The sequence below is a fragment of the Ammospiza caudacuta genome, chromosome 4, assembly GCF_027887145.1.
Source record: "Ammospiza caudacuta isolate bAmmCau1 chromosome 4, bAmmCau1.pri, whole genome shotgun sequence".
NCBI lineage: Eukaryota > Metazoa > Chordata > Aves > Passeriformes > Passerellidae > Ammospiza > Ammospiza caudacuta.
The window spans coordinates 45,245,566-45,259,027 of NC_080596.1; the positions used below are offsets into that span (position 1 = coordinate 45,245,566).

The window sequence follows — 13,462 nt, forward strand, 5'->3', positions numbered from 1 at the left end:
GCTTCCCTCCCTCCCTCCCGCCCCGGAGGATTCCAGCTTCCCTCCTTCCCTCCCGCCCCGGAGGATTCCAGCTTCCCTCCTTCCCTCCCGCCCCGGAGCATTCCAGCTTCCCTCCTTCCCTCCCGCCCCGGAGCATTCCAGCTTCCCTCCTTCCCTCCCGCCCCGGAGGATTCCAGTTTCCCTCCCTCCCGCCCTCAGAGGCTGAGGTGGCCGCACCTCCCGCCACCAGGGCTTCCCCCGCGGCCCGGCCCTCCCAGGAGAAGTTTAGCCAGCCGGCGTGCGAGGGGAGCGCAGTGGCGGTGTGGGAGGGAGCCCGGGCCGGCGGGCGGGAGGAGCTGGCGAGGCCTCCCGCGGGCCCCGCACTCGCGTACCCGTTCCGCTGGGGGCCTGGCTGGGCGCCGCTCAGGGTGCCGCTCATGGTGCCGCTCACGGTGCCGCGGCCACGCTGCGTTCGCCGCTTTCGCCGCTTGGCGCCTCAGCGCGGGCAGGCGGGGCCGGGGGCGGGCCGGGGGTGCCGAGCCGCGCCCCGAGCGGCCCGGCCGGAGCCCGGCTGCGGATGCGCCCCGGAGCTGATCCCGCTGCCACGAGCCTCCGCGACACTGTAAACCAGTCACTCGAATGTCTGCTCAGCTTTCTGACAGATGTTGCTTCTAATGTTATGCTTTGACATAAGCGTGCGGGTTTCGCCCTGCTCACGCTGTTGAGGTAAATGTTGTTTATTTAAGCTTGACATTCACATATTAAAACGTCGAAAAATCTGAGTTTTTATTTGTTCTCTGGATATAAAATTGATGTGAAAATTGAGTTATGGTTTATTTATTATGGTTTATATACCTCCAGCTGCTGCCAGATCGTAGAAGTCTCCCAGGATGCACAGGTAGCTGAACATATATATTTATATATATATGTGAAAAATGTGTATTTTATGATTGGCTTTTCGCAAATATTAAAATTAATATTACATGTGTTATGTTAGAAAGTTATGCTGGATTAATTCTCTTAAGTTGTGTGTTAAATATAGTTTTAGGTTATAACATAATGTTAAAATAGAAACCGTGCTATGTAAGGTACTTTTTTTAAAGAAATGACTGGCAGTGAGATAGCAGCCAGAGGACACCTAAATCTTTCAGAGTAAAAGAATTTATTGCTCTCTTATCAGAAGAAACAAACTTCTTCCCACCTCACTCAGCCATGAAGATGCCATTAGGATGAAGAGGAAGAAGTTGATGATGATCAGACAGAATCCTGTGTTTGAATGGAATTTATGCATCATGTGTGAGATGTATGAATATGCAACAGGCTATTGTTTTTAAGGGTTAATCCTCTGTTAACGTGTGTCCTTTTGCGGGCTTATGTTGCCCAGGAAAAGGTACCTGGACTGTCTGTAACTCTTTGTTTCTATTGTCTCATACTGTCCTAATCCAAATTGTCCAAATTATTACTACTCTAATTACATGGCTATTTTTATAACCATTTTATTACTATTAAACTTTTAGAATTTTAAAAACAAGTGATTGGCGTTTTTCACATATGTATATTCCATTGCAGTGCAAAATAAGAGGTACAATAATAAATATTAAATGTTGATATTGTGTGTTCTGTTCCTTGTGTGAGAAGCTGCCTACCTTGGCTGGCTGGCTGGCTGCCTCTAGGGCATGCCTTTATGGAAGCACTCAGTGGGAGCAAGGTACACATGTTTGCTCCACGGGGCTGGAGGCATCAAGTGAAGAGTGCCCAAACGCGGCCGAACGTGACCCATTCGGTTCCCACTGGAGGCAGTGACAGGGGCAGCGAACTCCGTGATGGACAGAAGGAAAGCACTTGCCTTGGAGAGCATCCCCAAGAGGGGTTTGTGTGTGCCAGCCGTGGGCTTGCACTGCATGTGAGCTGCACCACTGATCTGAATGCGGCCAACTGACAGGGCTGAGAGAACGGTTTCCTGCAGCCCGATCAAAAATCTCCTCTTCATCTGGGAGGATGCTTCAGGTTGTGTTGCCGGGCTTGCAAGGGTCTTTCAGGGGTGAAGAGATAGACGAGAATCTTGACTCTATCATCAGAAGGCTAGATTTATTATTTTATGATATAAGTTACATTAAGACTATACTAAAAGGAATAGAGAGAAAAGTTCAGAAGCTTGCTATGCTAAGAATAGAAAAGGAATGAATCAACAAAGGAGCTCTCTCTGATTCTCCCAGAGAGAGCTTGGTCTCTGATTGGCCCTTAATTGTACACATGCAACATGGGCCAATCACAGGTGCACCTGTTGCATTCCACAGCAGCAGATAACCATTGTTTACATTCTTTCTCTGGGGCCTCAGCTTCCCAGAAGAGTGAAAAATCCTAAGGAAAGGATTTTTCACAAAAGATGTCTGTGACAAGGTTGGAAAACAGGACATTTTTGGGAAACTGAGTACGCAGCATCTCAGGAGCTGTCTTTATAGTTCCCCCTTACTGACTAGGTGCACAGAAGTTGCACAATTAGTTACCCTACCACACCAACATGAGTGCAAGAAGATGGCTAAGCCAAGGATCCTGCCATGCTCATAGTTATTCTTGAAGCTATGCCAAATCAGCACTGATCAACACAGAGGAGCATATTGCTAATATGTTTTCATATTAAGATTGCTGTATCAGTTAGCTTTTTTTAGACAACTGACAAACTATCAAATATCAAAATGTTATTTAATTTCACAGATATTCCTATTCAGTTTTAACCAGAAAACTTGGCAAAAGCAACCTGTTATACTTCAACTGACAAGTTTTCCAGCCCTAAGAGTGGGAAAACATAGCAATTTTAGTTTGCAAGACTTCTACTGGCATAATTTCATATGGACAACAAATGTTCATATATGGTTTGCTAATGAATGAAAAGGAACTATTTAAATGCAAGAAAAAGAAAGCAAATTTAATGAAAGTAGCATCATTCAGGAAAGCATGAGCCTGAAGGTGAAATGAAAGACATGATGATGGTTGATCACCAAGACAGTTAAAGAGCATGCAATTAATCTGGAGGGAAAAAAAATAGCATAATTCAGTTCAAAAAGTTCTCTACTGTCTGTGTCTGTTTCTGCACTCTTGAAGTATGAATTAAAATTGCAGTACTACAATTATCCACACCAAATTAATTATTTTTCATAATTAGGATTTTGAGGATAAACCCATAACACTTACTAACTATTACTACTACTTACGATATGGCCTGAGGAGGAAAACTTCTGGTGGAATTTTAGTTAGTAGACTCCTGTAATGTGGCACATCTTCTGGAAACCTTGCTACATTTTTATTTCCCCTAGGTTTTTTCAAAGAGTTATACTGAAAACTCTTGTGGCCAGGTTGTGACTTGTTCTTCTGACAATGTGCTATTGTATCTGACATAACAGCCTCTTTCTTTAAGCACACGTGGGAAGAAGGGTACACCTGGACTAGGCAAGATTTAGGCCAGGATCCTGTGTTCTAAACACAGGGTTGTGCTGAGGGTAGGTAGCTTGACTTACTACAGGTGTGGGGCAAAATCATGCTGCCTGGCAGGTTCCATAGGACTTCTCCAGCTGTTGCCTGCTTTGCAAAAGCAGCAGCTACCCTGGATCAGCTGTCTGAACCCTCCTCTCCATTAACTCTGAGATCCAGAAGTTTATTTACACCTGTCATCTGCCTCAGAAGCATTCAGATCTCTGTGACAGAACTAGAGGGCTCTAACTCAAAACCCCTGTTAAGACAGACATGCATTCAAATAGGCCAAATTTCTTTTAAATTTATGTCTGAACTCTACTCCTGTCCTTGCACGTTCCTCTCTTGTTCCATAGAAGGAGGATATATGTTAAAAAGTTTCAAGTATCTCAGGTAATCTTTCATTAGTTATTTTTGTTTGTGTCTCATTTCCTAACAGGATCCCAAGTGTGGACTATTAGGACTTTGCTGGATAGATGTCAATAAACAATCTGAGCTATTTACAAATAATTTAGATGCTCTTATTAACAAAAAGTGGTACAAGTTTCAAAGACATGCTAAATATGTAACCATCTGTCAAGTTGCTTATATTTTTAGCTTACTTCTTATGAAACATTCACATCTACCTTTTGTCAATTTTATAAAAGCAAACTTAGTTGAGTTAGGGGAACCCCCAGTTTACAGACCCCCCTCCCACTTTCTTGTTGCTTGCCAGCAGACTCTTTTAACTTTGCTGGCAAGCAAGATCTCTCCCCAAAAGTACCATATGTATAAGTTGTTGCTCAGAGAGCAATGTTTGCTATTTGGCAGAATATGGAGCATGCAATTTGGTAGTCCACCCTGAAATCAATCTCAAAACTTAAGGGAAAAGTAAAAAGAAATAGCTAATGAGCTGTTGTCTTTTTTTCTAATAGAATGAATTTTTCAGGAACTAATTACTATGTTTGAAGACAAAGACAAATAAATATGACAGTATGTCTTTATATCTTTGTCTTACAGAGAAGAAATTGCTCTTGGAGAAAATAATTTTCATAGCTAGAGAACATTATTTTTTAGGCAAGACTCATCTTGTAAATATTTTTCCAAATAGGAATTTCTACCTGAGTTAAATTTTTCCATCCATACTTGCTTACAGTCTGAGGAGCACATTAAATACAAATGCAGCTGCTGGTATATGCTGCAGTTCTGAATTTCTATACATAATCTAATAAAGAATATGAAGTTATGGCTTCCTCACTGCTCAAATAACATTTGTTGCAATGTCAGGCTTAGCACTGTGAACAAAGTCCTATTTTGGAACCCCCTTGCTGGAAGACCTAAACAGGGTTAGCTGCAGAAGCTTGTTAGCAAACCAGCCCATTAATAGACTGCAATAAAGTGTTAGATTTTTATATTGTAGCATTTTCTGTAGGGAGCATAAGTATGTCAGAATTACTATAGGATTTTTACCTTTAGCATATAATTCTTTATACTATGCAATTTTGGAACTACTATTCATAAAGATGGTAAGAAATGCAACTTATTACCAGCCTTTAATAGGTAATAACCTAATAGGATGATATCATGGTAATTATGGTGCCAATGGAAGCCTGTTGCAAATCCAGTATTTTCAAACTCAGGTGCCAAAATTCAGGACATTGAAATCTGTGTTTAGATGCCTACCTTTTTTACAGATTTATAAGCAGTAAATGCCAGAAATTCTTGTGCATGGTCTCTGTCAGAATCAGTCAAGCCAATATTAAGGTATTTTTATGCTTTTCATGTCCTAATAGGAAATCATTACTCTTCTCTATTCTTAGATTTTGATGGCTTGTTTATTAGGTTACCTTTCCATAGCATCTGTTCCTTGAAAACTAGAATCTAGTGTTAGATTTAAGTTCTCTTTCTGTCCAAGTGAGATACTATTTTGAGTATCACATTCTCAGTATTTCAGAGAAAATCCTGCAAAATTCCCTAAATCCAGAACTTTTGCACTTTATTCTCTTTGGGGTCAGAAATGAGTATATAAATTATACTCTTTAAACAGTCTTCTGATCAATTTTTAAAACTACACATTTTTTCATGTCACATAAAAATTTTATGGACATACAGTGACTTCTGAATTTTAACTGTTTTCTTGTTTTATTCATACTTACGGCTCTAGTTATAGGTAAATATTGACTTTGCAGTACCTTGATCACCTAATTTTTTCTTAGGTATCAGTATATTCTCCAGCTAGATTTGCTCTTTCTCTATGCTGTGTGTTATTTGCTGATGTTTTCTCTGTTTGTTTTTTCCTGATGTCTGTATCTGTCTCTGACCAGTCCTCTAATTTTGAAACTCCTTTTCCATTCATACTCGCTCTTATTCACATCCAAATTCCCCTTTTAAGGCAATCTCATACAATTTCATACCAAATTCAAAACACAACACTGTACCAGCTACTAAGAAAAAATGTAACGTCATTCCAGCTAAAACCAGGACCGCAGAACACAGGTGCTAGAAAAACGGAAGATATTGCACATGATCTTTTTTCCTATCTCCATCCACAACTGGAAATCACAGATAATCTTGCTAAGCTGTGCTTTGGAAAGTAAACTGAGACACAAAGTCTCAGACTGCAAGTCTTCTGGCAATCCTAGTGATTCCTTCCAAAACATGAATTACCTTCTTTGCCCACCCATACTAGTCATAATCACAGATACTCCCTAGTTGGAAGCAAGAAATAAATTTTTGGCTTTCAGTATAAAATTTCACTTCCTTGGCGTGCTGCTTCTAGACTCAGCAGCTGCCTACATACTTCATAGACTTCTTTTTCTTCTGTTACCTTCCCCTTATTTTTCAAGGCTATTTTTAATATCTAAGAAGGTTATTTTCTATTTCTGTCCCTTCTGATTTGGCAAGATTTTCCTGTGATGATGTAGTAGCTTTTCATACTAAATCCATGAGTCCTCAAATCTCTTGCAGCGTATCAACTTGCAAAAACTCCAAAATAACATTATCTGTAATCTTTACATCAGATACATTCTAAAGACAGAAATTTTTACTCTTCCATACAAGTTATATTGAATACACGTATCCGTTCATATTTGGGCAAACTAGTTTGCTGTTAGTAATTTTTTCTTCTCCCGATACAAATTCCACTTATACTTGTTTTTTTTATTCAGTGGAACTTCTGTCTAACCTTCTTTATGTTTATGATAAGCTTCAGATTTTGGGTATGGAGAATTTTCCTATTTTTATTTATAATTTCCTGTAATTTATCTTGACTGTATCTTTATATATTTAATTATTACACCGTGTTAACCTTCATGTAAGAGCTGCTATACAGAATCATTTTCTTACATCTTTATATGGTATTTAGCATGGAAGGTTTTAAGCAATGTGCTAAACCCATTCTGTGATGAGAGATGAATTACCCCTTCAGCTAACCTGTGGATTGAGGGTGGGGGGCAAGACAGTATCTCGGCATTCTCACATACACTGGCTAATTTAACTAAGTTAAAAAAAATAAAATGAACTGTTGCACTCACTCTGGGCTTGTCCTGTGTCTCACCTCAGCATGATGAAATCTCTTCAACCTACTTACTTGCCTTTCAAATTGCCAATACACCAAATTCCCCAAATTAGCTTCAAACACATTTTCCTTCCTTAGTGGGAGGATAACTGCTCTGTCCCTAGGACATAACGCCAGAAGAACAGTGAGACACAAGGCACAATGCCTTCATTTTGTAACATCCTGTGTTAGCTTGGCATCAGGGCAGAGGGAGCTCAGGTGCCAGTATCATGTTGTATGTGAATACTTTTCATCTCTTCTGCATTCTGGCTGTTTCCTAGCCTCATTGAACTAATTACAAAAGAGCAGCTAACAGCCACACTGCTCTAACTTATCAATAATGAAAAGTGAGCTGGAGCTGTCAGGAAATACATTTGACATCCTAACTTGGAAGAACAGGAACTCTATGCTCCCACTGTAGATATGAGGGGAAATATAACCATTAGTAAACCTAATTTATTTCATAAGTAGAGTTGACAGCATGATTCCTTTTCAATATTTCCTGGTACTTCCCTATTATAAGATTCTGCTTTTAGTTATCTACATCAGACAAACATGATTTGTTCAGACTGAAATAGCCCAAGCTGAGCACTCGCTACTACTAAGATTATTTTTTTATCTTTCAGTTTGTATCCATACTTTTTATGCTGTTGTAACTTTAAAACCATTCTAAATAAAAACATATTCACATTAGGAAGACATTGACTCAGATGGCAAAGACAGCATATAGTACATGAGGAGTTTTAGCATGGAGGCACAGCAGCTCTGAGCTACAAAAGAGATGATTAGGTAAAGAAGGCAAAGAGCAGGATGTGATTTTTGAAGTAGGGATCATTAAGGAATTCAAAAGTGGATGGGCTATAGACTGTGGAAAGGGAAGACAGACATTAGTTAAGATTTATCCAATTCTTATTTTTCAGAATACAACAGAATGTTTTTAGGGTTCAAAGTATTGAAGAAAAACTGTCTTTTGAAGCCAGCCTTCGCAGCAGCCTAGGGAGATAAAAAAATTAAATAACAGATGTGCTTTATTTTTTTCAGAACTGAGGAAGCAAAAGGGAACTGATTTGCGATATTCTTCCTTTACAGAAAAGTAAACTAAAAAACTCCCTATTAGTTCTACAAAAACTTCAATAGGCTCTATAGGGACAGTAAGAAGGAGAACTCCAAATCACTCTGCTGGTATAAATGTCCTCTGGGGTAAGCCCTTTTCTGCAGAAGATGAATGTCCTAAACAGGCAAAAATAAGAAACAGGCCAGAAATCCTAAGAATTTTATGATCTTTGTGAAGACTGGCTACTCCTGTCGTGACAACTTTTTAGAATAAAAATGGTTTTTATGCAGTGTCTGTTAAATTGACTTTAGTGGTCTTTTAAAGGATTAGGAAACACAGGATTCTTGTAGGAAGATATTCTATGGATCAATTTCTTTGTGCATTTTGTGTTAGAAAATTCTTCAGTGTTTTGAACAGCACTTCAGCTGATTTGCAATACAAGAACCTGAAATTAGCACACTGGGATCAATATTGAGCAATATTTTGTCTCTGAAAGATTCACTCTGACAGAGATGAGTAAGAGCAGTGCAAGGAAATGGAGACTCTGGCTAAAAAGCTGGATACAGAAATCTCCTACAAAGCAGTACAAATTAGTTGATGTCACCAGAGCAAGAAAACCATAGTGACAGAACAAAATGTTATCCAGGTTCCAGAATACTTTATTATCACCACCCTAGGTCACTAAGCTTCACAAGCTATATCCATCAAATTTGATAGCAGTATATATACTCACAGCTGAAGCTAGAAGGTGCAGTGCTTTAATGTACTAACGATGTACATTAAGACACCTGGGTTCAAAGTCAGTTTATGACAGGAACAAAATGAGTTTGTTGGTCTCAGCCTGCACTCTAGTGGACAATTGCACATAAACCCAATCCTGAGAAGAATCCCAAGAATTACATTTGTTGGCCAAAACATATGGTGAAATTCATATTCTCTGTACGTTATTAAAACCAAATATTTTTGCATTTTGTGCTCTTCTGAAACACGGCAAGATGAGACATTTCCATCAGTGCGTCTTTAATACTGTGTTCAGTATTCTTGTTACCAGGATTTGAAAGAATACAACAGAAGGTGACACACTACAATGGAAGGCAGCAAAGGCAATAAAATGCTTCCATGTTAGAGGGAAAATGGAGATATGAGGACATACTGCCATAGCAGACATATATAATATTTATGAGTAGGTAAAATATTTATCTTTATTTACCTTTTTTATAATAAAGGACACTATGAAACAAAAAAATCTGTTACACTTAACAATGATAAAAAGTATTTTCTTCACACATAATTAGCCGGTAAACTCGGGTTTGAAAGGCATCTTAGAGGCCAGACTTAAACAGAACTTTAAAAAAATTATGCTGTTACATGAATAATAAGAATAGCAAGGTAAGATAGTATTAAAGAGACTCAACACTAACATGAGGGAATCAAACTCTCACGATTCAAGATATAAAACAAATTGCTTTAAACATGCGCAGAAACTATATTCACAGATGTTATATTCCATTAGTGTATTCCACACAAGGTTTACACATTTCAGTGGGCAGCCAGTAGAATGCTGGAGTCTCAGATTTGTATAGTCTGTGGTATTTCCTGTTTGAAGAAATTAGCTGCAAAATGTTGTCTGGAGATCTAACCCCACTTCAGGTTATTGCCCTTTATATTGTTTAACTTCTTATCAGTCAAGTGAACAATATTGATACCCAAGCATTTACAGTTACAGTCATATGTCAACTACAGAGGCAATGTAAAAAAAAATATTGAGTCATCCTGTCTTTTCAAAATGTTATTTGAATATAAAAAAATGTTTGTTATCACTAGCTTCAAGTTGACCATTGCATACTATACATATAATATTAACATAAATACCTATTTTTAAGAGTCTTTTGATCTGTCCTAGTCCAAGCTGACCTTTTCACCATGTCATCTACAGCATTCATTTTCTGGAGTGTTTGAACACTTTTACAAGCCTGCATTTCAAGATCAAGATAAATTGAAAATTCATTTTTTTAATACAAATAATGTTCACCTTATGGTATGGCTACTGTTTAGCATGTCTGGAAGGGTATTTTTATAGATTTTTCATAGTTAGAAAGCAGTCTTTGTCCGTCTTTTAATGACAGAGCAGTCTCTCTGATAGTATTCTGAGTCCAAATTTAGAAAGTCATCAATTTTTGTAAAATAATATTGGCCTCAATTTCATGAAGAAGTGAACCTCCAGAGAAACTTTAAAGTGCAATTTATCAACATTAATTTCCTACATCCCCATAGTTACTATTATACTATTTGTTTATTAAAACACTTACTTCCATGTTGCTTTCATAATTACTACTTCTGATTATTTTATTCCCATTCTTCTGAGAGTTCATGGTTTTCCAAAAGGTTGAGCCAAAAAATATTAGTGTGAAAATATGAGTAATCATTTACAAAGCCCCCACATTTTTTCTAGATTTTGTAGATAAAAACTGAATTTTAACTACTTTTTAAATGTGAACTAAGTGAATTTGAAAGCCTCTAAAATCAAAAAGCAAACAAAGAAATTTTAATCTCTTGTGGGAAGGAGCTGAACTCATAAATTCTGCTTATGCAAAGACAACAATATGCTTCCATGAGTAAAATCTTGCTCCAAAACTATGTTTTAATGGAATAGATTGACAAGAATAATTTATTTGAAGATAAAAAAAAATAATTAGAAATGTTAAATAGGACCCAAATTTGTCAAGCATAACACAGAGGAATGAAACAGCTAATGCTCATATAACTTCAAAAGAATTTGAATTATGCACTTAAATTCAGACTTGTGGCATGAACTAAGATAATTACCACGAAAACAGAAGCTTTTGCAGTCAATAACAGTCATTGGATTGAGTTTGTCAATTTTTCTGAGCTGACAGATGAAAGGTGATAGCTGCTGAAATGAGCTGTGGATTATATGAGAAGTACTATGGTCTGTAAGAGCTAATGCTTTTATTCTCAAAGCCTGAAGCTGAAAAAGCATTCATAAAACCATTTATACCTAGCTAGTTTTAGTGCATCAGGTACCTAGGAAAGAAAGGTTTCTTGATAGAGGTAGTCTTTGTTTATACTTGGCATCAAACACAGCTTTCTAAAAATGTTTTTCTGCTCTATTCTCCTGATAATTCTACAGCAGTAGGACCAAGAAAACCTTGTCAGAAGTACCAGCTGCTTGCCCAGAATTTCTGTTGTACTCATGACCACCCGCTGGCAAATACTAATGAACAGAACAAAAATAAGATAGCTACAGCTCAAAATGGATAGCACAGGAAGTGGGATATAGCAAGTGCACAGACAGGAGAAATCCCACCCATGTACGAGTGGTGCCTCACTGCTAGAGAACAAATAAATAAAACCCAGTATTTATGCTATGCAAGATCTTAATCTTTATTTGTGATCTTATAAAAGAGCGTAAAATCCTTTCCTTTCTGCAGAGCAGAGATCTGTGCATACTAAAGGAGGAACACACTGTAACGATGACTATATATTCCTGGGATATAAACAACTGAATGACAGCTCAGGATCAGTCAAAGCTGATCAAAGCCTCAGGAATTTTATCTCCCCAAATTCTGTGGGAGCCCACTGTGACAAGCTTATCTCTTTGATCCCAAATTTAGAATATGTCAAAATAGGTTCATCCTACATGTTTATTTTCACACTTGACAATATTTTTTAAATTAAAATGGTAGGCAGGACTCAAGCTTTCAATTTTCTCACTGGTTTCTCACTTTTACTTGGAAAGTGCCATGGCACAAAGTTCTAACTTTTGAATTTCACTTTTTGGCTGAAGTATTTTCATCTTTTCCTAAGGTCTTCAAAAGGTTTCTGAATTGGTTTGCAGAGAAATATGAGTGTTAAAAAAACCTTAGAACAAAAGTCTTAAAAAGTGGCATGGAAAGGAAGTAAGAAGAACCCCTACCTGTTACTATTTTTACATCTCATTATTTTCAAAAGTTGTCGGTTTTTTAATGCTGTAATTGAATTTTCTTAGCCATGGTACAGATATGGTAGAGATTTCCTAGACCAGGCAGTCAGTTCCCTATACCCAAAGGTATGGTGCATCCAGACAAGCAGGTCATCACCCTGAGCAATGGATCTTCTAAGCTAGCAGCTGAGTTACCCAAGGCTGATAGTGCCTTATATGAGGCTGATGAGGGGAACCCTACCCCTGCCTTCTGCTCAGTCTCACATTCATGCTCTGCAATCTCACCATCACTTCTGCACAGAGGCCCCAATACTGAGCCGTCCCTTTGGTTCCGCTGGCCCTGGGTGTGCCAGACCCGTGATACATCTGGGTCACTGAACACCTACCATGAGGGGCTGTCCCTGGTGCTTTAGCAGGGAAGCTCAAGGCATATCTACAGCCTGACTGTGCACAGCATCACTTTCATTACAACTGTCACTCCAGATGTGACACCAGTAAGAGCGCCACAAAAATACAAATGGGGACAACTGTCCACTAAAACCGAGGGAGGGAAGCACAGGGTGGTTGCGTGAATTAAATATCCATAGGACTAGGGGAAAAAAGCAAGAGCAAATAAGCACACAGGAAGTCCTAGACCAGCAAATATTCCCCCACATTTTTATTTCTTTGTTCTTTACAGACCCAGCTCTAAGGAAAGGAACCCTGTCAGGAATCTCCTTGAAAAACTTCTAGACTAGATCATGGTCAAGGAACAGATAGGGGCTTACACCCAGGCACTTCTTCCCTACAGTTCTGTTGTAATTCAATAAAGAGTAACAAAGTGAGAATAAGGAAGTTTGCCAAATGAAGAGAAGGGCAGCTCAGAGTCTCAACTTTGTACAGGCACCAAGGAACCTATTTAAAGATACTGTAGTTGAAGTACACACTTTCTCTAAAGAAAGACCTCAGAAAGGGCAAAGGAAGTTGGTGTTACTAACCAGCAGGGTAAGTAAGGCTGTTAGAAGCAAAAATCTGTCTTTGAAAATGCTGAAGTCATGTTCAAATTACAAAGAAGAAAGAGTTACAAACTCTGCAAGGTTAAATGTGAAAACATAATAAGGCAGACCAAAAAGCATCTGAAGAATACCTAACAAAGGAATCAAAACTAATAATCCTTTTCACCACAAACACATCAGGAGCAGGAGGTTTGCCAGAATCTGTAAGGCTAGTTTGTTTTCACAGCATAAAAGAGTACTCAGAGAAGTCAAGGTCGTTGCAGAGAAGCTAAATGAACCCTTTGCATTGGTGGTCGCTGTGGAAAGAACTGGGAAGATTCCAAAATCAGAACCCTTCTTGGCAGGGAACTCATCTGAAGAGCAGTCTGAAATTGAAGAGATTATGTAATAAACAGATAAAGTGAAAATCACCAGGAATATATAGTATACACTCCAAATTTCTAAAGGAACTCAGGGACAAAAGAGCTGAATTACTCACTGCAGGGCTT

At 38.6% G+C, this 13,462-nt stretch overlaps 1 protein-coding gene across 5 annotated transcripts in view; it reads right to left on the reverse strand.

Annotated features, from left to right (window-relative positions):
* Positions 1–13,462, reverse strand: part of DCTD (dCMP deaminase) — a 56,063-nt gene that overhangs the window by 18,934 nt on the left and 23,667 nt on the right. The window contains exon 1 of one of the 5 annotated variants that reach the window (XM_058803739.1): positions 372–469. The exons of 1 other annotated variant lie outside the window; for it this stretch is intronic. In XM_058803739.1, the coding sequence (XP_058659722.1) occupies positions 372–418 (47 nt within the window). In that variant the 5' untranslated portion in view covers positions 419–469. Of the gene's footprint in view, positions 1–371; positions 470–13,462 lie in introns of those variants that run through there. 3 more of the 5 variants (XM_058803742.1, XM_058803740.1, XM_058803744.1) reach the window with 3 other exon arrangements.